Raw genomic sequence first — 27,840 nt, forward strand, 5'->3', positions numbered from 1 at the left:
TTATGGCCCTTGTTAATAAACTGTACATCTTTACATGTGATGTTTGTTGTAATCAGAGTAGCTCAAGAAATATTCACCTTGTTTTGGTGCAGTGTGATGCCAACGTTGTTCCTAGATCTCATTGTGTTTAATGGATTTTGCCTTGTCTACCCCATTTGGACAGCTCTTGTTGTTCAGCTGTATATCTTTTCATGGGATTTTGCTTATATTAATGAGTCCTTGAAGGAACTGGATTTCAAACATTTTTATGTGTATCATATAAAGAGTTTTTGCCCTAAATCTCATCTTCTCCAAACACAAATCTGCCTAATGCCTCAAGAAGAAAAAAATTGTAATCTTTCTGCCTATTTTGTGATGCATTTATTTCTAATAACTTGCAAATAATCATTACTCTTCTATTTTCTTTGAAATACATCGATTTGGAAAAATTAAGTTTAGCCTTTGTGAGTATTTGAAATGGTTCATTAAATGAAAAAAAATGCAGAATCTATTACAGGATGAAATATAATGTTTACATGCTTGTAGTCTTGTGTTATCATAATACAGTTTTGTTTTACATCAATTTGTAACCTAAGTAATATCCTTTTATTACAACACTAATGAATACTTTTCTTAAAATATTTTATTTTTCCATTATTATCGACAGCTGTAATTTTTCATACAGTACACATTTGCCTACTGCACACAGGTGCAAAACCCATACTTTCAGATCTGCTGCCATAAAAAAAATGTAGATCTGCATGTTGAGCTGGCCTGGGCAGAAATTCAACACAGTGACCACTTTGGCATCCATGTTCCTCTCCATCTGTATGTACATACATCTGTCCACACAGCTAGATTACGGTCAGGGTTCAGAGTGTTTTTAGAATAAGCTCAGTGTTACAGTCTTTTTTTCTGTTGAAGTTAATGATGGGCTTGATAGAAAGTGCACAAAGTGCAAAGCATAGACCGTAATCAGCTAGTGTAATATTTGGGGACAATCTGAGTCTGCAATGTTTGCATTCTGCTGTCATATATACCTGCTTATAAGTTAAATCCAACTGCACAGACCAAGATTTGACAATGTGCTGACAAAATCTGGGTCTATGCTGTTTGTAAGGAGTAATCAGTACTGTATATATACTGCTTATAAGACAAGTCCAACTGCAGATTGCACCGACCCAGATCTGTCACATAGTGTGCTGGGAGATCTGGGCCTGTGCATTTTGTTAGGAGTAATCAGCAGAACAAACAACATAGACCCTGATTGTCTAATGCATATGCCATGGCAGATCAGGGTCCATTTGTTTGCACCAGGGCCTGACATATAACCAAGTATGTGCATTATCTACGGATAAATACGGTAGATTTATTTGCTCCACTTTCATTTGGTTTTCTTTAATCAGGGATTTTATCATTTTTTCCAGCAAACTATGTTGCCAAAGAAGAAGATATTTCCACTATCTGGTCCTAGACTTCGAATGAGCATTTGTGCTGATGATTTACTTGGCAAGAATGTAAGTCGCAGTCTGTCTTGACTGATGTCCCCCTCAAGTCTATAAATGATTGCCATAAAAAAAATTCCTTATAAAATATTAAAAATGGTTTCAATTTATGCAGTTTTGTTGTGCCAATTTCACTGCTGTTTTTAACCCCTGATCAGGGAATGTACCATTTTGCATGGTCATTTGTGTATTCATTTGATCATGTGTCTGTTGGTTAGTTTGTTAATTATGTCTCATGTTTGATGAGGAGATGCATCTTGATGTACTACATCCGAAATGTTGGTCACTAACTATATTCCATGTTTCACTCTCTTTAGTTAAAATTTTGTGTTAGGTTTATTTCTCAAGTACTGTTCAAGTTGGAATCATAGGTGAAAGATACAGTGATAAAAGCCAGTTATGTGTTGAAAGTGTCTTCACAATGAACAAACCATTTGTGTGTATGTAAGTATATATATATATATATATATATATATATATATATATATATATATACCTAGAATCATGAAACTTGATAAGGGGTTGCAAAATGATGAGCTCTACACCTTCAACTCAAAAATAGGTCAGTGTGATCCATATTTCATGCTTCACTGTATTTGGTTAAATTTTGTATTTTAGCCATTCAGATTGAATCCTGAAACTAGATGAAAATTATATTTTCACATTTTTAAAAAATTAAATGACAATGTTTAGATTATTTTATTTATAACAAAAATAATTGTTCAGAATATTTCTTTGCAAAAAGAACTTTATATTCATAATATGAAATCTAGATCACTTCATTGCTTGGCTTGATGTTTTGGAATATAATATTTTCTAACTAGACACATTCTGATTTTAATTATTTCTATATATATTTAGCAGAAGTAAGAATATTTTTGTTAAAAATAGGCATAAAAGACAAAATGAAATGAATAAAATGAGAAGTAGCATTTTTGATAAAAAAGTAAATAGTAACTTTCTTAACAAAAGCAACACCCTTCATTGTGCATGTGTATTGTTTGCATAGTGCTGATGTTCTATTATTATTCTGTAGAATGGGCTGCTCTAGCGTAACCTCTTGTTTTTCAGCATGATGAGCTGGTGCTGTTACTGATTCAGCTTAGGAGAGATAGGGCTGACATCGAGAAGCAGAGATTCAAGGTCAGGGAGATGATAGAGAAGAAACGACCAACAGAACTTGACTACAGGAAAAGGTGCCTTATTATGCTCATATAATAATGTACACCACTGTAAATAGCATATACACAAATTTGTTGTACAGTGTACACAACGGTGAATGACATATACACAGATTTGATGTATACTTTACACACTGTCAACAGCATAAATGCAGTTTTGGTGTATAATGTACAGAATTGAACTGCATGTACACAGATCTGACGTATAATGTACACAACTTCAGTGGACATGTACACAGATCTGATGTATAATGTACACAACTTCAGTGGACATGTACACAGATCTGATGTATAATGTACACAACTGTCAATGGACATGTACACAGATCTGATGTATAATGTACACAACTGTCAATGGACATGTACACAGATCTGATGTATAATGTACACAACTGTCAATGGACATGTACACAGATCTGATGTATAATGTACACAACTGTCAATGGACATGTACACAGATCTGATGTATAATGTACACAACTGTCAATGGACATGTACACAGATCTGATGTATAATGTACACAACTTCAGTGGACATGTACACAGATCTGATGTATAATGTACACAACTTCAGTGGACATGTACACAGATCTGATGTATAATGTACACAACTGTCAGTGGACATGTACACAGATTTAATGTATAGTGTACTGATGTATAGGTTACTGAACTGTGAACAGAACATACACAGATTTGATGTACAATTTACACAACTATCACAGCATATACACAGATTTGATGTTTTATGTACAGAACTGAATGACATACACATGTATGATGTGTAGTGTACACAATTGTGAATGGCATATACACAGATCTGATGTATAATGTACACAAATGAACAGCTTATACAGAGATCTGTTGTAAAATGTACAAAGAGTAAATACATAGATCTGATGTTGCATTGTGTTAAAATTGATGTAGACATAATTATTATGCAAAGAGTTTACAGTAGGAAAATGGATGCTTAATTGAAAATTAAAGCATAGAGCACAAGTAGGACCAAATTTACCTTATGCAAATGCATCCATTCACTAATAACACACTCTTAACAGAGGCTTATGAAAAAAAATTATTTATTTTACATTGATTGCATACCAGGGGAACATAACTTCTACAGTACACTCTCAGTGGCTTATATGCCAGTGTGGTCGTGTCTGGGAGCAGAAGAAAAATTGAGATGAGCACTGGCCTTGGATGGATGCCTATATACTCTCTCATGTTGAAAGCAGGATCAAACTCAGGACAGTAGTATTTTGAGTTGAGTGTTAACAATTGTGCCTCCTTAACATTTTGTGTCCATTGTGTTGCAGACAGCAGGAGGGAGAAAGAATTGACCCCCAGATGGAAACAGAACACAGACGGTATAAAGACCTGAAGAGACAGTGTGAGGAACTGGACAAACAGGTGTGTGCCATCACTTAATAAACTGGAAGGATTCTGATTTTAGAGACAGTGTATTATTAATGCTTTTTTTGTCATCCGGTACATTTGTTTAAGACCTGTAAAATTTATACATCATGTATAGGTCATTACAGCTGTTATTGGTGCCATTATATTCTGACGATTACACAAACTAGTACAGATACTTAGGATTTTTCCAAATTTGAAGGTTGGGTTCTAAGTATCATTACAGTACATAGTAATCTTTTGGATTTGTCCAAATTTACAGGAGGGGATCAAAGTATCATTACAGTACATAGTAATTTATAGGATTTGTCCACATTTACAGGTGGGTATCTAAGTATCATTACAGTACATAGTAATTAGGGCCTAACTGGAAATCGCCTCAGACATTCACCTCGGCTGAATATCCTGTTTTTCGGTACTATTCGGAAGTATTCGCCTCAGCAAATAATACGCGCACAAATGGTTACAAGTAAAATAATTCAATAAATATCGAACTTTTAAAAAAAAGTTTTTTAATACATAATTTAGTTAAAAAATAAATTATAATTACACAGACAGTTAACATTCCATTGGACTTCATGAATCATGATTGCTGATAATTTATTTAACTCAATTTCCTTTAGTAATTTCACTAGCATTCCCCAGGTGGCATAACTGTTCTGCTTTCGGTAAATATTTGAGTGTAGAGACGCCATTTGTAAAAAAAATCTTAACAAAATTTAATTATTACGTATTCAAAATAAAATAAATAATAAATATATATATTAAAATAATCATCGAGAAATGTCTATTCCAAAATTAAGTAGCAAGATTTGGAACTTTTTCACTATAAATGCTGTGGACGAATCGAAGGCAAATTGTGATGTCTGCAATGAAAGGCTAACATGAGGCAGCAAAAATGCTTGTTCGTATGGAACTTCAGCTCTAATAAATCACCTTCGATCCTTCCATCACTCTGAGTATGATGAATACACCAGATCCACAGAGAGCCACAAAAGAAAGAGAGATGATGAAGAAAATTTAAAGAGGTGATATATACGGTACACGAAAAGTTTAAGCTTTGCATACAATAATGACACAAACGGTACTCTCCAGAGTCGCACCTGCTACTTGGTTCGTGCCTAGATCTGGCAAATAGTACATGCAAATACTCGGATTTGGTACTCGGTGAAAATTATCTACTCGGTTAGGCCCTAATAGTAATCTTTAGGATTTGTACAAATTTGCAGGTGGGGATCTAAGTATCATTACAGTACATAGTAATCGTTTGGATTTGTCCAAATTTACAGGTGGGGATCTATGTATCATTACAGTACATAGTACTCTTTAGGAGTTGTACAAATTTGCAGGTGGGGATCTAAGCATCATTACAGTACATCGGAATCTTTAGGATTTGTCCACATTTGCAGGTGGGGATCTAAATATCATTACATAGTAATCTTTAGGATTTGTACAGATTTTTTGTAGGTGGGGATCTAATTATCATTACAGTACATAGTAATCTTTAGGATTTGTCCACATTTGCATGTGTGGATCTAAGTATCATTACAGTACATATTAATCTTTAGGATTTGTCCCCATTCACAGGTGTGGATCTAAGTATCATTACAGTACATGGTAATCTTTAGGATTTGTCCCCGTTCACAGGTGTGGATCTAAGTATCATTACAGTACATAGTAATCTCGTGGTCTTAAGGATGTTTGCTGTCATGTTTACCGTACAGCATGCAACATAATTACATCATCAGGTCACTTATGACATCATTTAGTTCACCATTTTAGTATAATGCTTTGAATTCTGGGCAAGGTAACATCATGATGAATAATTTCTGTAGCTAAGTAAAGAACAAAATTGCAAAATAAAAAATGGAAATAACAACTATGAGAGAAAATAAATTAACTTGAGAAATATGTAATACCTACAAGGTGATAAGAAAAAAGTGGATTTGGTCAAATATATTTATTACCTTTGATGGTTTTTGTAAATACCTTTTTGGTAGCTATTTTAAGGACATTTGATGTTAATGTATGATTTCCTGTACTTTTTTTGATTAGGGCTGTTCCATTTAAACATATGTGGTACCCAGGGAAAATATATGTTGGGATACTTGGGTTGCTCAGAGTTCATATTAAAATGAAAAGAAAATTCTACATTGCATCTATGGGTGAGTACCCCACATAAAAAAGTGCCTTCCCTCAAAACCATGTATGTTTTACTGGAACAGCCCTTATGTATGTTATTCATTGACATAAGTTTTACAGAACAAGTGATCAATTTCCTTATTATCTAGTATAACTTAGTCTCGTTAAAATAAAGACTTATCCATTTTGTAAAAAGTTAATTACTTGATTACTACTCTTCATCAAAGACCATCCCTTTCAGATTTGATGCCAAAATAAATTGGTCTCAGCAGTTGCATCAAGAGTAGTTTTTCTTGTATTATTTTGCTTTTGCAGATTGAGGTCTACAAGCCATTGGTCAATCTGGTCAGTAACATGGTCACTATGGGCAGTCTGTATGGAGGGGATAATCTCATGCTGGCAACAGAATACAGAAAAGTAATATACTATATCAACTGGCATTTATCATGGTTTATAAAAAAAAGTAACATATAATGGTCACTGACATTATCTGGGTTGTACAGAAAAGTAGTATGCAGTTTTCACTGACATTTACCATAGAAAAGTAATATACAATTTTCACTGACATTTATCAGGGTTATGCAGAAAAGTGATATTCAATAGTCACTTACATTTGTCAGGGTTATAAAACAGTGATGTGAAAAAGAGAGTGAGTGTTGAGTAATTTTTGCATACTAAATATAATGTATGTAAGAAAACCTTCCAAAAAATGAATATTTACTCATAAAAGATAAAAGATAAAGATTAATAACATTCTTTAATATGTATTTACACTTCAATATGAAAAATGTAAAAATTATATTAAATATGGTACGCTAGTACTGGATTCAATGTCCTTTAAAGAAGTCATGACACGTGAACAGCAAACAAATGTCCATCTGTTCACATGACAAGACTCAGTAGGTACAAAAGTTGATGCCTTCATCAACTTGCTTCTCTGCCTTCTTCCCTTCTGTGCTGTTTGATCATTGTTAATAACATAATCACCTGGTGGCTTCATTTTATCCTATTGAACATCCCAAATGTCAATTCATGATATGCACATTTAGGTACAATGTAATTCATGATAAGCACATTCAGGGGCTGACAGTGTAATTTATGATGTGCACAATTAGGGGCTGACAGTGAATTTATGATAAGCACATTTAGGGGCTGACAATGTAATTCATGATAAGCACATTTAGGGGCTGACACTAATTTATGATGTTCACATTTAGGGGCTGACAGTGTAATTTATGATGTGCACATTTTGGGGCTGACAATGTAATTCATGATAAGCACATTTAGGGGCTGACAGTGTAATTTATGATGTTCACATTTAGGGGCTGACAGTGTAATTTATGAGTGTAATTTATGATGTTCACATTTAGGGGCTGACTGTAATTTATGATGTGCACATTTTGGGGCTGACAGTGTAATTTATGATAAGCACATTTAGGGGCTGACAGTGTAATTTATGATAAGCACATTTAGGGACTGACAGTGTAATTTATGATGTTCACATTTAGGGGCTGACAGTGTAATTCATGATAAGCACATTTAGGGGCTGACAGTGTAATTTATGATGTGTACATTTAGGGGCTGACTGTAATTCATGATAAGCACATTTAGGGGCTGACAGTGTAATTTATGATGTTCACATTTAGGGGCTTACTGTAATTTATGATAAGCACATTTAGGGGCTGACAGTGTGATTCATGATAAGCACATTTAGGGGCTGACAGTGTAATTTATGATAAGCACATTTAGGGGCTGACAGTGTGATTCATGGTGTGTACATTTTGGTTTCATACTGTGTCTAGAACACTTATTAATATGACCCATTTTATCGCATTAGCATTTGTTGAGCCCTGATCAGTACTCGGAACCAAAGAAAATGATTGAGTTCTCACGGCAAACACAAGAGGACAGAATCATTAAAGAGATGGAGGCTGATGTACTACAGCTGACAAAGGAGGCAGACTTAGAGGTCAGTGGTTTTCACTTATATTTAATTGTTGAGAGGTATTTGACCAGAGTCCAATCTCAAGGAGAAATCCGTTTGTTGCATGTCACTTGATTTTGAAAGATTATTAAAGAGACATGTACACTTTTAGTCTGCAGTGTACATCCATCTGTACATAAAAGGTTTTGTTCTTCATAATAACTTTTGAATGACTTCATTGATTGAAACTAGGTTTGATTAGCAACTTTACACAGTTAAGACTAAGGTCATGTTTGATATAAACTATTAATAAAAGTAATAATTTGACGGAATTATTACCATTGTGTACCTTCTAAATTCTCACATATTGAATCAAAGTTTCTTTACTTACTCTTTATTAGTGGACATTTTTTTCATATGAACATGCGCATTTCTTTTTCTGTGTATTTTATATTCACTTTCAAACTGAGTTGTCAAGTCTAATGATTATAGATATAATGTCACAAAAGGTTCAAAATCTTTGTGTTTAATGTTTTCTACTGTTATACAGTTAAAAATCATCAGGTACATGGCTAATAGCAGCAGGTTCAGTGTGTTATTTTTCAAAATTTCCAGAACAATCTACACATGTGGTCAGCATGTTCAAAATAAAATGACTGCACAGTCTCTTATTATTGTTTATAAATGCCAGTTTGACCTGTTACGTCTAATTTACAGGAGAAACTGGATCGTCTATATGAACTGGACCGTCTGATACAGGAACAAGCATATGATGTCACCAATTTGAAGGAAGAAAGGGTGGGTTTGTTTCTGAGTCTGCAGTAGCAATCATGCAGCAGTAAAAAAGATATTGTGAGAAATAACTTGTTAAATGTCTTAATTTTTTTTGCATTCTGTTCAGTGTCCTGTTCCTAATACTGTGATTTTTCCACTATGCTCATTTGTCATATGTGATCACCTTTATGGAGATTTCCTCATTTCTTACAAATATGCATAAACCTGCTTAACAAATCACTTTGAGTAAATTCTTTTAGCCATTGTGATTCAGCATAACCTTTCATGCAATTTGAATGAGCCAATCAAAAGTTTCTTTTCCATGCAGTCATCTGTTGATAATACAGATATTTTCATTGATGTGTAGGAGATTGTTACATTGTGTTGTTTGAGTGAAAAATTGTTAATGCTATGTTAAAAATCCAAATATCACAAACATACAAAGAGTCTTGTTTATGACATAGATTTGTTTATGAGTACCCATGTAAAAATGAATACAGCCTGTGGTTTGCAATGAAAATTATAATTTTAGACTTTCTTACTCGTTGTTTATTGATAATTCAATTATAGAATGCACCTGTGTGTAAAATGCAACCAGTGGAATGCGATGACTTTCTTACTGTTTTTAGACGAATATACATTAATAGTTTATTTTTAAGCGTGAAATGCAAGTGGAAAATTGACACATGCAAAGCCATTTAAATCTTAGTACATAGATCACTTGGCATTTAGAATCATTCACTTTCCAATTACTCCATTTTACCACTGCTGCAGAATATTCTCATCTGTTGTAGTTTTGTTTATTTCTGACATCAAAATTTTTTTATAAGAACTCTTGAATTGTCCCTGTTGTCACTGAGTCAGATAACTTTTATCGTATTTGCAGGCCTATAAGTTGATACTTTTTGACCAGAATATCAAGCTTCGTCTTATACTCCAAATCGACTTATATATGGATTATGTCATCCAAATCACATTAACGTATTTTTCATATGGAAAATAAATTTCCAAGAGTATGAAAAATAATTTGTACAAAATATTTCATTTTGGGGTAGAGATCCTGTATGAAAGCATATAGGATCCCACATTGGGTATTTTAAACAATTAAATGATCGTCACTATTAAAAATTAACATAGATCTGATGTAATTTGCATTAAAGCAGCATGCATCAGTAATGTACGTTTTTTGTAATATACATTGTTTAAATTTGATTACATATATGTGCATTAGAATTGATTAGTTAGAAGATGAATAACCATGACAAGGCATTTTCCAGCACAATTTTCTTCTTGCACTGATGACCAAATAATCCATATGCCCCATTCAGAGAGAAAGAAAGAGACAGACAGATAGATGACTTCATGATTGTAAATCTATATTGTTCACTTACCTGATGACTGATCTTACCCGTGTACAATTTCAGTTCCATATTCCATTATCAATTAATACCACTAGGTAAGCAATTCCTTCTAATTTTTGTTTCCACTTCCATTATTAAAAGAATCCCATGGCTTTGTAGTGGTATTTACATGCTAATTAAATATACTAAGGCTGTATTCAGTCGTTCTGAGCCAACACCTGTTTGAGGTCAAGATTCAGCAGACCAGATCAGATTAGTGAGGCTACCAATAGGGAAATGGGGCTTCCCATCAGTATTATGAATACCGTACCATATAGTTAAAGGAAATGCCAGGTGGTTACTATTGTAAATTTTTCAGCCAGTTAAATTTTTGAACTTGCCAATGGAACCAACAGCAATTTAAAGTACATCTAGCATGAGCAAAGATCAAAAACAATTGCTGCCTAAGTACAGGAAGAGTACATGCACTTTAAACAAATTCTTTTTTGTTGGGAATGGAGAGGTTGTTGCAAAGAAAATTAGACAGCATGCAAAATGGTTATTCTTGGGATTTAACCTAATGGAGACTATATGGATGTAACTATTGTGAATATTTAAACCCTGAAGGAGTATGGTATGTATTTTCATAGTTTACATTTACTGTTTCATTTATTAATGTTTTCTCTGTTTGACAAAAGCTTCAGCAACACGAGGGTAATAAGTTTTAAAAAAACAACAAAAAATCCCATGAAGAGCTGAACTTTCTTTCGCTTGTTCTCTCTCTCTCTCTCTCTCTCTCTCTCATATATCGGACCATATTTTATTTTGATCACTAGGTGCAAGAAGAAAAATGAGATGGAATACATAGGCATCCTTCACTCTGTACTCTCTCTCCCCCCCCCACCAAACAAAATAAAAACCTGGAAAAAACATTTAGTATTAATGATGCAATTTCCCTATTGCTGGTAATATGAAATAGTATACAGTGGTACTTTTAATATTCATGAAACCGAAAGTTATTATAATTTAATTCCACACAGCATCACAAGTTTTATCCTATCTGTAACTCAATAAATTTTCAGGTCGGCGTCATTATGTAGCTAAAAGTACATAATACATTTAAAATACTTAATGTGAAACAAATTAGGTACTTTTAGCTACATTTAATGATCCTGACTGGAAAGGTTACTGAGTTACAGATAGGATAAAATTCGCGTTGCTATGTGGAACAAAGTGAAAAACACAATCCGAGGTACTCAGCATCGACTTATATATGGATGAAGGATTGAAAATATGGCAAATTTGCTGATTTGACTTATACTTCGCATCGACTTATAGGCCATCAAATACAGTACTTTTAAGTAGGAATGTTTTATTTACGTGATGACATATTCAAGTTTTTTGATGATTTATTCCCATCTTGCTAATTATAGTGCAGTTTAATATCATGTGGTCAAAAACTTTATAGAGTGGATGAAATGACTAGTTTTTAAAGGAAGTGATACATATGCTTTCATGTGAGTTTTTGGTCTTTGTCTAGTACATTGTTTTGTTCAAGGCTCATTTCTCTTTGTGTGAATCCACAGGTGCTATATTTAGCCTCTTTCGACCATGTTATGATCTAGAGAATTACCTTTGGTCATAATCATCAAAGAGAAGAACTCGACAGCACTGTGAGCCCAAAACTCTATCACAAGATTGCTGAACCAATTTCCTGTAAACTTTGGCATTTGTAGATAATGATATAATATTAACCATAGTGGTACATGTTAATGTACTTTTGACAACACTTCTTTTAATAATGAAAACCTGTGATTGGGAAATAGACTTACCTTACTTTGTGAATTAAATATTGGTTCAGGACATGTATAGAATGTAGATAAAGTATGACTGCTTATGAGGGATAAATGTGACATTTTTGGCCGAAAGAGGGGTACTTTTTGTATAAAAATTATCGATGCCCAGGAAATTGGTCATGTAGAGGGAGTGGCCACTGGTCATTGTGATGAAGTTATCAAATTGTTTTGTTTTCTTCAGGCAGCATTTACCACCATATTTATTGTTGCATTTGGTAATGAGGTAACCCACTGTAAGCAGGATTATGTGATGTCAGATCAGGGTCTATATTGTTTTTATTTTGGTGCATATTATATGCAGGTAAAGTGGAAAAGTTCCTGCTGGATATGTCACTTAGTGTTCAAAGCAGGTTTTTGCTTTCCTTCATCTGCATTATTCGTATCAATGTTAGTCATTTTATAGAATACAGTTTTCCCCAAAACACAAATATTGTCATATTATAAATTTTTACTGTGATCCAGGATGTTTTGGAGAAATCCCTTGACCAAATATTGAAGCAGCAGGAACAGGTCAGAGACAACTCTCGTGAGATGGATCGATTGATTGATCAGCAGCACAGTGTTGAGAAAGGGCTCTCCATGGTTCTGTACAACCTGGCTGAGGCCTCCAAGGTTTGTACAAACAGAAAAAGTCCAAATTAAGCATTCTTGAATATTCTCATTCCTGTGCAGCACAATCAAGCATGCATTAGTGATGTAGTTTAAAAATTTATATTGATACCCAACATTCCTCTTCCTTTTCACTCGAATATAAATCCTTCACTTCAGATCTCCCTTTGTCATGGTCCTGGGCTGACTGTTTTCCCTCCCTCTAGGATTATTACACTCTAAATTCCAATCCTTTTAACAGTTTTGAAAGAGAGAAGATCTGTCTGCATGTCAGCTCCCTCTCGGGTTTGGCTTGTCTACTTAATATGGTCTCCCCAAGTTGTTTATGTTGATCCAGTGAGTTTTCTACTGTGTTGGTTTCTGTAGCATGGCTTTTTCATGTGGTGAGGGTGCTATGCCCATGCACATCCCTCCTCCTTTCCCACCAGGGCTTAGGATTCCTGATTGCATGGTAACAGTGATAGTATTATAGGTATCTGCTACTTGGCAACTGGAGTTGTGCCCCAGCTGCTTTGTTGCTATGCAGTTGTTGTTGTTGTTGAGTTTAACGCCATTTTTCAGCATATGATAGGCTATGCATGGCAGCCAGTGTTAATGGGGGAGGAAGAACCCAGAAAAACCCAGGAAAGAACCACTGACCCACGAGAAGCTACTGGCAAGCTTTCTCACATACCCACATTGGCCAAATCCTAGACTCGAACCCACGCAGACAGAGGTGAGATGGCAGTGATCCATAACGGAGAACGCTTTAGACCACTCTGCCACTCGGGGCCCCTTGCTATGCAGTACACATGAAAATACTTTGGTGGTGATAAAATACATATCACGATATGTATCATCTAGTTGGCAGATGTTACAGTATATATATGTATATATATATATATATATATATATATATATATATATATATATATATATATATATATATATATATATATATACTGCAGTATAGAGGTGATGATGCAATATATATGTTGATAAAACCCTCCTACAATGCTTACTGTATTTACCGCATATGTTGGGACACGATAAAATAATAATTTTTTTTCCTGTCCCAGAACTTACGGTGCAACATTTTTTCACTTTAGCCATATGTCCCAAGACTTAAAAAACGAAATAAATTTGTATTGCATTTATGTTTGCCCCCCCCCATGCACGTTGCAATAGAAAAAGATAAATAAAACGCATAATTGATAATTAAAATAAAGAAACTAACCTGTGTTATCATTTATTCCTTTTTTTCAAATGAGCATTAAAGAATAAAATATTTCCATGAAATCCGTGTAAGTGGCGTATGCTTCCATACTGTAGCGTGTATCAATTATGTCCGATACCACACACCACGTTGTTCATTGACATGAACACTAACAGTTGTGTGTGGTTGTGCTCAAAGGTTTGAACATGTTATCTGACTGAAAACTGGAGCCAACAAAATCGCAAACAAGAGGGAAATAGTCAACCGATATCTTGAAGACGCCATACATGCATGACACGGTGTTGGGTGGAAAATAATCAAGATTTAATTATATCCAGGTCTACTGTATGACAGTATGTTGCAAATAAAAATCATCATTTGAAATACATTCACTTGAGTGCAAGTGACAATCTTTTCACCAGCTCGGATTACAAAAGTATCCTTACTATTTACCCGCAGACATCAATGCTCCTTTGTATTAATTCTAACCACAGATGCCAAGCACATAGAAACCCTAATGGTGAATACACATGACTGGCAGTGAGCAGTTAACTCCTTGTTTGAACCTACTGACAGGACATCAAAGACAAAAGTTTTTTTTTTTATTACGAAGCAAGCCGATCTCAGAAGCCGACTTTGGTTACTTTTTTTTTTGTTGTAAAGGATTTCAATACAAAGGTTATTTTATTGCAAAGCAAGCCGACATCGGAAGCTGACTATGGTTTCTGTGAAGTGAGCTGATTTTTTTTTTTTATTATACAAAGCTGGCCGAGATAAGGAAGTAAACTGTGTTCATTTTCACCTGTATTCACGCGAATTTCAAAAATAAATTGGAACAATGGAACAAATTTTAAAGTGACACAATATAGTGCTTTGTGCACAGATGTCTATGACCCAGCAATATTTGGAGAAAATAAAATCATGTGATGAATTCATGAAGGCCAGAAGAGAAGCAAACGATTTCGCAAACGAGAGGGAAATAATCAAACGATATATTGAAGACAACTGCCATTCACGCATGGCACGGTGTTAGGTGCAAAATAGCCAAGATTAATTTATTTCCAGGTCTACTGTATGACAGTATCTCGCAAATAAAAATGATTATTTGAAAACAAATTCACTTGAGTGCAAGTGACAATCTTTTTGCCGGCGCGGGTTACAAAAGTATCATTACTATTTACCCGCAGACATCAATGCAGGTTTGTATTAATTATTATTACAGATGCCAAACACATAGAAGCCCTGGTGGTAAATAAACACAACTGGCAGCCAGCAGTAAACTTCTTCTTTGAACTTACCGACAGGACATAAAAGACAAAGGTTATTTTTATTACACAGCAAGCCGACGTTGGAAGCCAACTTTGGACTCGGAAGCTGAATTTTTTTTTAAAAGGATATCAATACAAGGGTTATTTTATTGCAAAGCAAGCTGACTTCGGAAACCGACTATGGATTCTTTTAAGTGTGCCGATTTTTTATTTTTTTTTAGTTTTGAATATACAAAGACAGCCGAGATATGGAAGCCAACTTTGGTTCCTTTTCACCACTATTCACGAAATTTTTTGAAAATAAAGCAAAACAATGAAACAGTTTTTAAAGTTACACAATATAGTACTTTGTGCGCGAACATCGATGACCCAGCATCATCCAGAAGATTTGGAGAAAATAAAATCACGTGATGAATTCGTGAAGGCCAGAAGAGAAACAGATCATTTCGCTGACAAAATGATCATTAACATGGATGAAACTCTAGTGTACTTTGATCGCATTCCTGGATGGACTGACGATAAGATGGGCGTCAGAGGTGTGAGAATTAGCAAGACTAGTGCAGATTTGAAAAAATCTGACTTTTGTCTTTGCAGTTTCTGCTTCAGGTGGTGTGTTGCCTCTAACAATTTTTCACGGTATGAGAAAGCTATAAAAAAAAAAATATATTAATGTACCAAAATAATAGATCGTACGTGTGCAGGAGAAGGGTTGTGTTGATGAGATGCTGCTGCAGTGGATTAAAGAGTTTTATCTCAAGTACACAGTTTTATATCTTTTAAAATAAAATTTCAGCAGGAGTGCAATTTCCGACATGTAATTTTCGAATGATTTAAAAGGTGTCCCACAACTTACGACTCGAAAATAACGATGTGTCCCAGAACATACAGTGCACAAAAAAATTACTTTTAAAATTAATTTATGGTGTCCCAACAAATACGGTGTCCCAACATATACGGTAAATATGGTATTTTATCTTTGTTGTGATATGGGTGGTGTAAGCATTCAGTGGGGTTACAAGTACTCCCTGAACATATCATGACCATTTTCAAGATTCTGCCTATGGTTTTATTACTTAGTAATTATTTGACTCTGAAAACGCATAGTATGTCCAGATGGAGCCACAAATAGAGCTGGAGGGTTTACCTTTAAGACTTCTCATGCCATTTAGGTTTTATGGGAGGCTTTTTTTTGGACATAAAATCAGCAAACTCTTTTTCATAACTGAATTTGTAATGAAAATGGTGAAATCCTCAGCATATGATTTGTTTACCATTGTACATCAGAACTAAACAATGATTCTGTTGTTTCATCACTGAGACTGGTGGTTTCTCATGCCGAGTATGAGACCTAGTATCATAACTAATATCCATACACAAAAGAACAGCTCAGAAAATTGTAATAATTTCATTAGAGAGACACAAAAGTAGACATCTAATAGTTGAATGATAATACACAGAAAAAGAGTCCAGTGTCTTAATCTTTAATACTTTCTATTGTTGATACATCACATTCATGTGTGACTGTGTTGATGTATTGTCACACATGATTCTGTATATGTTGGGATATTCTGGCTTTAGTACAGAAATCAGTGAAATATGTCATTGCTGAAAAAAATCTGATGCCGATACACATCAATTGAATTGTTATGTCTTTATAGGCAACAATAATAATAAGAGTTTAGCTTACACTCACTCTAATCAAGACCAATAAAGTTTTTTGCCATGTTAATTATTCAAGTTGTTACTCAAAAGAGCACAAACCTTGATGTGATTTTATTAGCGCCACTGGTCATAGACCAGATATGCTTAGGAGATGCTTTTTGTTGTCCATCATCCATCTGTCATCCATTAGCATAAGTTTGTTATCGCTACTTCCACTAAACTACTTGAATGATTGCATTCAATCTTTACACAAGCATTCATCCCATTTTCTAGTTGATCCTAGACGAGAAATTGTGCTGCTTGGCCATTCAATGTGGCCATCTTAAAAACCTTGTCTTTGCTACTTCTGTTGAATGGAGCTTCTATCAACATTGTATTTCACTTAAAGACTTCTTACGATGTCTAGTTGATCCTAAATGAGGATGGTGCCCAATATGGCATCAACAGTGGCCATCTTGAAAATCTTGTTCTTGATACTCCTCCTGAATGAAGTCATATCTTGAAAATATTGTTATCTCCTTACCAGACAGATGGCATTACCAACATGGGGTTTTCACCAATCTTATAATACCTAGTTGGTCCTTGATGAAAACAGTGCCAGTGTACATAAATATGGCTGCCACAATGACTGTCTTACAGATCTTGTTGTCACTGCTCCTATTGAATGGATTATTGTGTTATGATGCTTTTTACAAAAGTTTTCTAATGATGTCAGCTTTGTCCAGAATGAAAATAATGCCAATCTGTCGTCATATATGTGTACATAGCAGCTAGTTTAAAGAAAAGCAGAGATAGTTTCAACATTTAACAGTTCAAAAGAAGAAATGGTCTTTTATCTTAATTTCTGGAAATTCTTTATGCCCATTTGATTGTTAGTCCCTTTGAGGGACTCTTCATTTCATTATTGTAAACAGATTATAGAGAAGCAATGTAAATTCTGTTCAGGCATTGTCAATGAAATAATCTAGAAAATTCAGCATGCTTCTTGAAAGTGATACGTACTGTATAATGCTATCTCTTTCTTTAAAAATATATATTTTTTTTACTTAAACATTTTTGCATTGATTATTTTACTTTGCTGCCAAATATTCACTTGGTCAGAATCATTTTTAATGTGACAAAATACTCATCAGCTGCATTGTTGAGGAAAACTCTTTTGCAGTGCCAAAAGAGGGAACTAAAACTTTTGATTTAAATTTTCATCTCATACCATTTAATTTAAATTTGCTGCAAATTTATTTTGTAGCAACTGGAGGCCACCACAGCAGAAAACAGCCGAGTGGAGCATGAAGTTGCATTGCTGAGATCAAAAGTTAATGGAGATCTGACCCGCAGCAAAAGTGCACCATCTTTGGTAGGTAGTGCTAGTGGTTAAAATATATTTGATTCATTTATAAAGTAACTGTTAAAAAATAGACAAAATGATGACCATGTAGGATGTTAACATCGACCTCTACCTGTAAATTTTGTACCATACCATGAAATTTACATTCATGTCTGTCTCGTATATCATCATATCATTATAAAATTCTCTAAGTTATATTTGTATTTTACACAAGTTCATATTGACAATTAGAGATTTATAGTCATTTATTAGGGAACTGCATGAAGGCTTGGTCATCTTTTTTTAAATCAGTCATTCATCTTTTGTTCAGACTTTTAACTACCATAACTCTGCAACCCATGCACCTTTTTGGGTATATTTTAGTAGGTGATTTGCCGGTTAATGTATGTGTACCTTTTAAAGGTTTTGTATTTTGTAGTCCAATTTTAATGTAGATATAGCCCTTTTAGATATATTTTAAATCTTCACTTAAAAAAACACAGCATAGTGTAGTAATGATTCAGTAAATTCTGATGTAGTTTGGGAAGTAGATTGTCTCAGACCTAGAATGTACTTTTTATGGGTTGTCTTGTGAGCTCCCTTCAGGACAGGGTTATGGCCCTTGACAATTAACTTGTATCTTCGCATGGGCTCTTGCTTGTAACTGGCATGGCTTAAGAACCATTTTAACATATTTTTATGCAATATGTATAAACATTGTCTTGGACATTTGCATATGCCATTTTAAATCAGTTGTGTTTAATCCATTTTGGACAGAATTATGTCCCTTGTCAGGGAAATTCTCATCTTCAAATGGAAGCTTGGTTTTGATTGATATCCATATAATCACTTCCACTCGTAATGTATTTATTTATTTTTGTTAAGAAGATATTTGTTTTAAAGTAGTATACAGAGTCACAAGATTGAATGTACATTAACTTAAATTGCCACGACTATATTAAATGCTATTTATATGTTTTATTAGGCTATGGATGGATGGATGGACAGTGGGTGGATGGATGAAGGCCCTCAGTGGGTGGGTTAGATACATACAGGATGATAAATTTCTTGATATGGATGTTGAAAGATGGAAGAAGCACAGTATTTTGGTTTTTATAGTTGCTTATTTCTTTCCTGTTACAGTCTAGTGAGTCCTTGAAAACTAAATTGAAGATGGAGAAGGACTTGGCCCAAGTCCAGACGATGATGGAGGGACTCAACAAAGAAGGAGCACGTCTATCAGAAGCCATAAACACGCTCCGTTCAGGGGCTACACATGGGAAAGGTACTTATTTTTGTCAATGTCATTGTCCACACAAATAAAAGCATATGTATATATTTACAGCCTCACTGCATCTCAACCATTTTGTCATTCATGGTCTTAGACAACAGTTTGGAGTGGTTTTCTTAGCACCTGCCACATGGGATTGGTGCCAAGAGGGCTAATTTTGGAACTTTTTACATGTACATTAATTGTACATTTGTGGTTACATTTTGTTTAGCTCAAGGTTTTAGCACCATGTAAACATATTGTTATACCTGGAATCCCGTAACTTGGCAAGGGAGTGTATCTTGATGAGTACTACAACATTATCATACAAACCAGTCACTGTGACTTCTATTTCATGCTTTACTGATTTTAGTTCAGTTCTTTTAAGTTATTTCTCAAACACTGTTTTTGCTAGAATTATCAAACTAGATGATTGCTTGTGTCTCTATTGGTAATAAACCCTTATATGAAAGCAGGTAACTGTGACCTACATTTCTCATTTTACTGTGTTGGGTTCAATTTTTGTGTTTAGCACTTGACCACTTAGCTTTTTTGAATTCTGTATACATACTATATACATTGAATTCTGTATGCATACTATTATACGTTGAATTCTGTATACATACTATTATACATTGAATTCTGTATGCATACTATTATACATTGAATTCTGTATGCATACTATTATACATTGAATTCTGTATGCATACTATTATACATTGAATTCTGTATGCATACTATTATACATTGAATTCTGTATGCATACTATTATACATTGAATTCTGTATACATACTATTATACATTGAATTCTGTACATTGAGTCCTGTATACATACTATTATACATTGAATCATGAAACTTGGAAGGTGGATGTATCATGATAAATACTTCACCCTCATCACAAAAAGTTGACTGACCCATATTTCATGTGCCACTGACTTTGATTACATTTCATGTTTTAACTGTTCATGCTGAAATAATCAAACTTGATAATTGTATACATCTCTGTTTGTACCATACCCATACAATAAAGGTATCAGTGACCTACAGTTCACATTTGACTGGCTTAGATAATGTTTTAGCATTTAGTTTATGACCACACAGGTTTTATTTCTTGATGTATACAAACTGTCTAGAACCTGGATTCATCTTGATGAACACTAATTCCTCATTCAGATTTAGGTCATTAATGGGTTTAGTTTTATATTTAATATTTATTTCTCAGGTAGTTTCCATGCTGGAATCATGAAACTATTGATGATATGTATGTGATCTATATTTCATGCTTCAATAACTTTGTTCAAATTTTGTGTTTAAAGTTCATTTTTTGGGCATGTTCATGTTCCTATCATGAAACTTCATAACAATATGGATCTCTGTTAGTATTACACCTTGCAACCAAAGGTCGACATGACCTAACAAGGTGAAGTATTTATGTTCAGGTCATAATCACATAGATTGTTCCATGCTATATGCATTCTAGCCTACACAGAAGGCCCTTCCTCACAATGCATTTGGAAATAGGAATAAATATGTGCATTTGGTTTTCAGCCTACCATATTAATATCTGTACATTGTACATTATGATCAGCAGATTAACTGTGTATTGTATTTAATTTAATAAGTATGTAAATTAGATGAGTGGACGGTGTGCATTTTATGTGAAGCCTCAGTTGTGCTGGCTCATAAAAGTTAATTAATATTGCATGAATGTTGTTTCTAATAGTGGTTATTATTGGCTGTCACTCCAAGGTCACTATAGATATTAGCTTTTAAGACGAGTTAACTGCAAACTGCACAGATCCAGAACTGCTGTTGCATAATGCACCAGCAGATCTGGGTCTGTGCAGTTTGTTTGGAGTCATCACTACAAGAAATAACATAGACCCTGATAAGCATTCCCATAATTCTGTGGCAGATCCAGATCTTTGTTGTTTGCAGTTTGACTTGAGTTATAGGCTACTTATGTACAGTAACCAAAGGCTTTGTCTTCTATTCATGTGTAGACAATGGTAATAGCTACTGATTCTGGTTTTAAGAACCAGAGTTTTATTTAAAAAGAAAAGAACAATTAATATTCTGGGCCCCAAGTGGCCGAGTGGTCTAAAGCGCCCACTGTTACGGATCATTGCCATCTCACCTCTGTCTGCGTGGGTTCGAGTCTCAGGTTCATCCAATGTGGGTATTCGAGACAGCTGTGGTCGGTGGTTCTTTCCAGGGTTTTCCCGGTTTCTTCTTCTGCCATTTATATTGGCAGCCATGTATAGCTTATCTTGTGCTGAAAAAATGGCTTTAAACCCTAGAACAACAACAATTATTCACTTTTATCAACTCCTTTAAGTAGCTCTATTTTGATAGAAGAGTGTTCTTTTTTATTGTTTGATGTCATGTTTACCCTGTCACAGGTGATAACATTTAACTTAGTATTTTTTTCTTCTATTTGATGATTAATATTTAGTTATCTACTGGAAACTGCTAAAAGCTTTCATAAAGTGAACTGTATAATTGCTGACTATACTCTAGTTTTGACCAGAGTAATAAAGTGTACTTGTTAAAGAATGCAAGGCTGATTGTTGAACATTTTATCCAGACTGGACCATTTGCATTAGTGCTATGTTTGCTTGCTTGATTGTGTGTAATAATGATCAGTCTGTCCAGACTGGATCATTTATTTTAGTGGTATATGTGCTTCACTTGTTTGTAATATTGATCATTCTATCCAGACTGGACCATTTAGTCTAGTGTTATGTTTGGTTGACTTGTTTGTAATATTGATTGTTCTTTCCAGACTAGACCATTTAGTCTAGTGTTATGTTTGGTTGACTTGTTTATAATATTTATTACTCTTTCCAGACTCGACCATTTAGTCAAATGTGATTATGATGCTTCTCATGCATATTCCAATCCCTAATGTTTTTTCAGCTTCTGTTTCTAAGAAGGAGACTGCAACGTACAACGAGACTGACTTGGATACTCTTCAGACCAAGGACCTGGCCCAAGTGACTGCCCTATTGGCCACTTACCATTTGTCTCCCACCCAACTGTCTCCACCCTCTAGTCAGAATGTACCCACTTATCCAGTGCACACCATCTCAAACCAGACAACTCCATCAAGCCATCTGGTCTACATTAGTCCTGACCAGTCTGAAGCTGGTCCAGTCTTGTCACAAGCACCTTTAATTCCATCTAGGGGTCAACAGAACACCTTTCATGCATTTCCAGTACAAATTTTGAGCAGTGAACCATCCCAGGCTTCCACACAAGTGAGTCAATTATTGCAGTTGTAGCCTTTTCCCTTTTTTTTATTTTAAAGTTTTAGTTTGACTGTAGTCAATATATTTCATAAAAATAATGGTGAAATTGTCAAAATTGATAAGTTACGGTATGTGTTATGAAGTTCTAGGTCTATTTTTGTATATTTCTGAGACATTTTAATTTATTATTAAGAAGAATATAAATGACCTGTAAAACTTCTGGTCTACAAAAGAAAAAGTTCTAGCCCATTTGGATAAGGGCAGCAAAAATTTGAACATTATGTCAACTTTGTTAAATGATAATTGTATGTATGATGGTTGTAAGTATATCCAAGATTACTTAATTATTAGCTTTAAAAGTGATTTAGGTAATTTATGTGTACAGTACATGTACAAGTAATTCCTCACTATAAGAAGCCTTGGTACAAGGCAGTCCTTTTTTTATAAGGCTAGTGTTCTCATGTATCCTATTTTGAGTTTATATATATATATATATATATATATACAAACACACACAATTCATATGAAAGCTAGAATGGTAACAAAATTGTAATGGATATTGTAGAGTCAAGATCAGGAGCAGGAAATGGATGCAGCAGATGGTGGTGCACCATGGGATATCAGTGAAGCAGATGACAATACAAAGAGGTTCTTTGGTATGTTTCCTTGCACCAAATTATAGTTTTTTGTTTGCATCTAGTTATAAGAACCTTTTAAATCTTAATATATGGGTCTTTGAAACAGTATGCCATTATGTATTTATTAAAACTACAGCTACTTAGCAACATTGGAGTTAAGTCGGTATGTGTATCATAGAGGTTGATGTGTGTCATAGAGGTCGAGGTACCTGTTTAAGAGGATCTTCATTGGCCTTTGTTTCCATTCTTGTTGTCATTCTTTTAAAATTGTAATTTCTGTAATTTCCTGTAATAAACACATCCAAGTATCTGTGGCATGTCTTTTGCTACCATTGAATATAATCTTTGACAAATGTGGTCTGCCTTTTGAAGGCTTCCTTAGATTATATGATTTGTCGGATGACTATTAGATTAAGTGCTGCAGCTGAAACATTTGTGATAGAAATATACAGTCTGGCTTTATTTAGCTAAGGCTACCTTAGCCCTGCAATAGGCAGTTTTTATTTAGCTAAGGCTACCTTAGCCCTGCAATAGGCAGTTTTTATTTAGCTAAGGCTACCTTAGCCCTGCAATAGGCAGTTTTTATTTAGCTAAGGCTACCTTAGCCCTGCAATAGGCAGTTTTTATTTAGCTAAGGCTACCTTAGCCCTGCAATAGGCAGTTTTTATTTAGCTAAGGCTACCTTAGCCCTGCAATAGGCAGTTTTAGGAATGACCTCTCTTAACAAGATGCCATTGACCTCGAGGACTTTTCTTCAGTACTAACAATAATTTGATACAGCACTGCTCACATTACAGTTGGGCAATCACATGTGCTACTTTCCTTTTGGCTCTTGGTTTGGATTAAGAAGGTTAATATCATTGGATATTTTTGCTGCAAATACTTCTATTCCAAGAGGCCTGCTGAGCTATTGTTATGGTCCAGTGTCTACGCCAATTAGTAGTTGGAGTCCATATTTCTGATTTGATTTCAATCAAACTTGGAATGTAGATGGACCAGACTTGGAATGTAGATTGATATCATCAAAAACTTGGACACTTTTAATAATGAGCGAGATTCGTGCATACTATTTAGATTATTTTGCATCTGATTGGCTAAGCATGTTACCATGCTGGAACCAATATTCTGAGTTGATTTTTTTATCAGATATTGAAATATGGGCTTACAGTCATCAGGGTCTTGAATGCGTTTGAAAAAGTAAGTGACATCCATGTGTATTAATTAGGTGTTCTTACTTCGAAGCGGTAGACAGTGTTGTGAAGTGAATTTTTCCCTTGTAAAACATTTAAATCTGAAGAAAACAAATTATCTTAAAATAGGCAATACATGAATTTTAATTAAATATTTAAATTAGCAAGATAATAACATTAGGGATTAATTTAATGATATGTAGCTTCAAAAGAAAACATGTACAGTAAAAAATATAAAAGTAAAAAAAGAAAAAGGTCTTAAGTAAACTAATATTTTATATATAATGATGGGAATGAATTTACTGTGTTGAGCTTAAAAACCAGAGACCATCTTGAAAGTCTTGTTTCTTGTGACTTCTCTAAAGCAGAAAGTCATGATAACATAGAGTTTCCATCAGAAGACTTCTTATTTTGTCTTGTTGGTACTAAATCAAAATGGTACCAGTCTGACATCTACATTAGCTGATTCAAAGATGATGTTGTTGCTGATGAATATTGGAGGAGGTTTCAGCACTCTGCAGTTTTAAGGAATTTCTTTTTGGCAATTAGGGTGCCAATCCTTTCAAGGGACTCCTGTTTTTAGTGTTGGGGACTTTAGATTTTAATGTTGGGGACTTTAATTCTGCAAGTTTAACAGCAATGGTAACATCATCTGCATTTCATTAGTCTGATGGAAACAGTTGTCGTAGCAGTGTCAGATTATAGACCAGTTGAATAATGGTGTAAACATAACAGCGAAATGTTGACAGATAGACCATTCACAAGTGAATTGATGCTCAGAATGACCTGTTATATTTTCATATGGGTAACAACGAGATTATTTTTTTAAATTTTTTGACTTAATTATCCCCCATAGGACTAATTAAAATTGATTAAAATCTGTTTCATATCGCCATGCATTTCATCTGTACCTAGTCAGGCTTTCAGCAGTGTCATTGTAGGACACAATTTGCAAATTTTTTTAGCAAAAAATATTAATGATGTTACTTCTGAGTGTGGAAATATTTTTGAAGTCAGAAGTTGAACACCATAATTTATAATACATAATTGTAAATATTGCTTGATTAAGCATTTGATGTTACGATGACAATAAATGTTAATTTTTAACTTTGACTATTTTTTAGAGATAGTTTTCATTGATTATGAAATTTTTTAAGTAGTAGGTAAAAAATGCAAGTTTGATCAATAAGATTGAGTTGTAATTTATGAGACCATTTAGCATGATATTGTTGGAATGGTGCTTTCAGGTTTGATACCTAAAGATAAGCCTAAATCTCAGACAGTCCGAGATGTAAAACGTCAGTCAGACCTCAGACGGGATAAGTCAAAGAAGGATGAACCAGGTACACATGTCCTAAAACATAGAATCCTTTCTCTGCTCTTATTACATCACCAGCAGGATCTGATTGTTTGATGAATCTTATGAATCTACTCAAAGGATCATACATACTTGCACATAAGTCAAGTCCATCTGCAAACTGCAAAGTCCCATTGCATAATGTGCCAGCACATCGGGGTCTGTGCAGCTTGTTTGGAGTAATCAGTAAAACAAACAGCACAGACCTGAGCTGCCAGCACATTGCATGGATTTATTTTAGAAGCACTTCAGTTACCAGAGGTTACGGTTACAGTGAACTTCATTTATTTCTCAAGTGACTATGCATAGTTTAGGACCACACCCAAACTATCAAGACATAGTATTACTCAGTGACTATGCATGGTTTAGGACCACACCCAAATAGACAAGACATAGTATTACTCAGTGACTATGCAAGGTTTAGGACCACACCCAAACAGACAAGACATAGTATTATTCATTGACTATGCATGGTTTTGAACTACACCCAGATAGGCAAGACATAGTATAACTCGTTGACTATGCATGGTTTAAGTCCACACCCAGAAAGACAAGACATAGTATTACTCAGTGACTATGCATGGTTTAGGACCACACTCAGACAAGACATAGTATTACTCATTGACTATGCATGGTTTAGGACCACACCCAAACAGGCAAGACTTAGTATAATTCATTGACTATGCATGGTTTAGGACCACACCCAGACAGGCAAGACATAGTATAACTCATTGACTATGCATGGTTTTGGACCACACGCAAACAAGCAAGACATAATAGACCAGGCCTTTTCATTTCAGAAATTGTGCAGATACTTTGAATTCACTATTTTTCATGGTGGAAACAGACTCGAAGATAATGATTTTTCATTTTAAACAATTTAAACTTTTTCCCAATCTACAAATTTGAGCACTAAAAAGTATCTAATTGTTCCTAAAACCACGAAAATAAATATCCACAATAATAAATAAATTCACAGGAAATTACTCTAATAAGAAAAATAAGTACTATTTTTTTTAGACAACCTCAAAATTGGGACCAGTAATTACTTCCCTTTTTCCATTTCTTCTGCTTGCAGAATTTCCTCATATATTATTAATTTTTCCAACATTATATATATATGTATCCTTTTTTTGCATGCAGTTGTGTATCTCTGTTGTAGATGCAGTCCTTAAAATCAGTAGTGTACCATCCCAGTATACACACTCAGATTTTCCTGTGTATGAAAACCTTCCGAAGTCTAAAGCCAGCACCACTGCCAAACCCTGGTCTATCGTACTTCCCAACTCCGACAATGTGATGGGCCCAGCTAGACGTAGATCCCTACTTCATCTCATGACACCTAAACCTTTCACCCCTTTTAATAGCCAGAACACTCTCACCAGTGTATCTATGACCAATCTTAGTTCTACAAGATTTGCAAGTGAACCTTTCATTCCCCAAATAAAAGCTTTCCAGAATTCAACTGCCTCTACCACAGGGGCAATGACCATGAACTCTAACGTTGATCAACAAGGTTATCCAGGCATGTCAAAAGACACATTTCCACGGCCATGGGAAAAGAGAGATCCTGAAATTGCAGCAATGGCAAGTGCAAAGAAATCCTCTAGAGGGCGCTACATGACGATATCTAGTACACAGCCAATAAAATTAGAGAAGAGTCCAGGCCCAACATCACCAACATTGCACACAGCAGCTGGAGATTTAATAACTCCGGTAAGTTTGCAGTTATTCATTATTAACTTTGCATTTTTTGTTTTGTGACCACGATGTCTGTGAAAACCAAAGTTGAATCATGTTGTGATTTGAATTTTTCAGTAAGGCATACAAGAAAGAAATTTCCACCATGTGTATTCAGATGCATAACTTAAGGGTTAAAATCCTCTCAACCCTGCATGACTATAAACAGATGATTTTTTTATTTAGCACACTTAGTAAGTGGTACAAACTATTGTGCAGAGAT

The 27,840-nt window shown here is 34.6% G+C and overlaps 1 protein-coding gene across 3 annotated transcripts in view; it reads left to right on the plus strand.

Annotated features, from left to right (window-relative positions):
- LOC149785777 (uncharacterized) overlaps positions 1 to 27,840 on the plus strand; it is a 145,511-nt gene that overhangs the window by 92,732 nt on the left and 24,939 nt on the right. For all 3 annotated transcript variants that reach the window (XM_089979686.1, XM_089979687.1, XM_089979688.1), the window contains 13 exons: positions 1,407 to 1,496; positions 2,556 to 2,680; positions 3,978 to 4,071; positions 6,532 to 6,633; positions 8,054 to 8,185; positions 8,858 to 8,938; positions 12,573 to 12,722; positions 18,091 to 18,198; positions 19,312 to 19,453; positions 22,361 to 22,701; positions 23,258 to 23,348; positions 25,768 to 25,863; positions 27,040 to 27,593. In XM_089979686.1, the coding sequence (XP_089835812.1) occupies positions 1,407 to 1,496; positions 2,556 to 2,680; positions 3,978 to 4,071; positions 6,532 to 6,633; positions 8,054 to 8,185; positions 8,858 to 8,938; positions 12,573 to 12,722; positions 18,091 to 18,198; positions 19,312 to 19,453; positions 22,361 to 22,701; positions 23,258 to 23,348; positions 25,768 to 25,863; positions 27,040 to 27,593 (2,106 nt within the window). The remainder of the gene's footprint in view (positions 1 to 1,406; positions 1,497 to 2,555; positions 2,681 to 3,977; positions 4,072 to 6,531; positions 6,634 to 8,053; positions 8,186 to 8,857; positions 8,939 to 12,572; positions 12,723 to 18,090; positions 18,199 to 19,311; positions 19,454 to 22,360; positions 22,702 to 23,257; positions 23,349 to 25,767; positions 25,864 to 27,039; positions 27,594 to 27,840) is intronic.

This window comes from Sinohyriopsis cumingii, chromosome 13 (assembly GCF_028554795.1).
Source record: "Sinohyriopsis cumingii isolate HCF-2022 chromosome 13, ASM2855479v2, whole genome shotgun sequence".
Lineage (NCBI taxonomy): Eukaryota > Metazoa > Mollusca > Bivalvia > Unionida > Unionidae > Sinohyriopsis > Sinohyriopsis cumingii.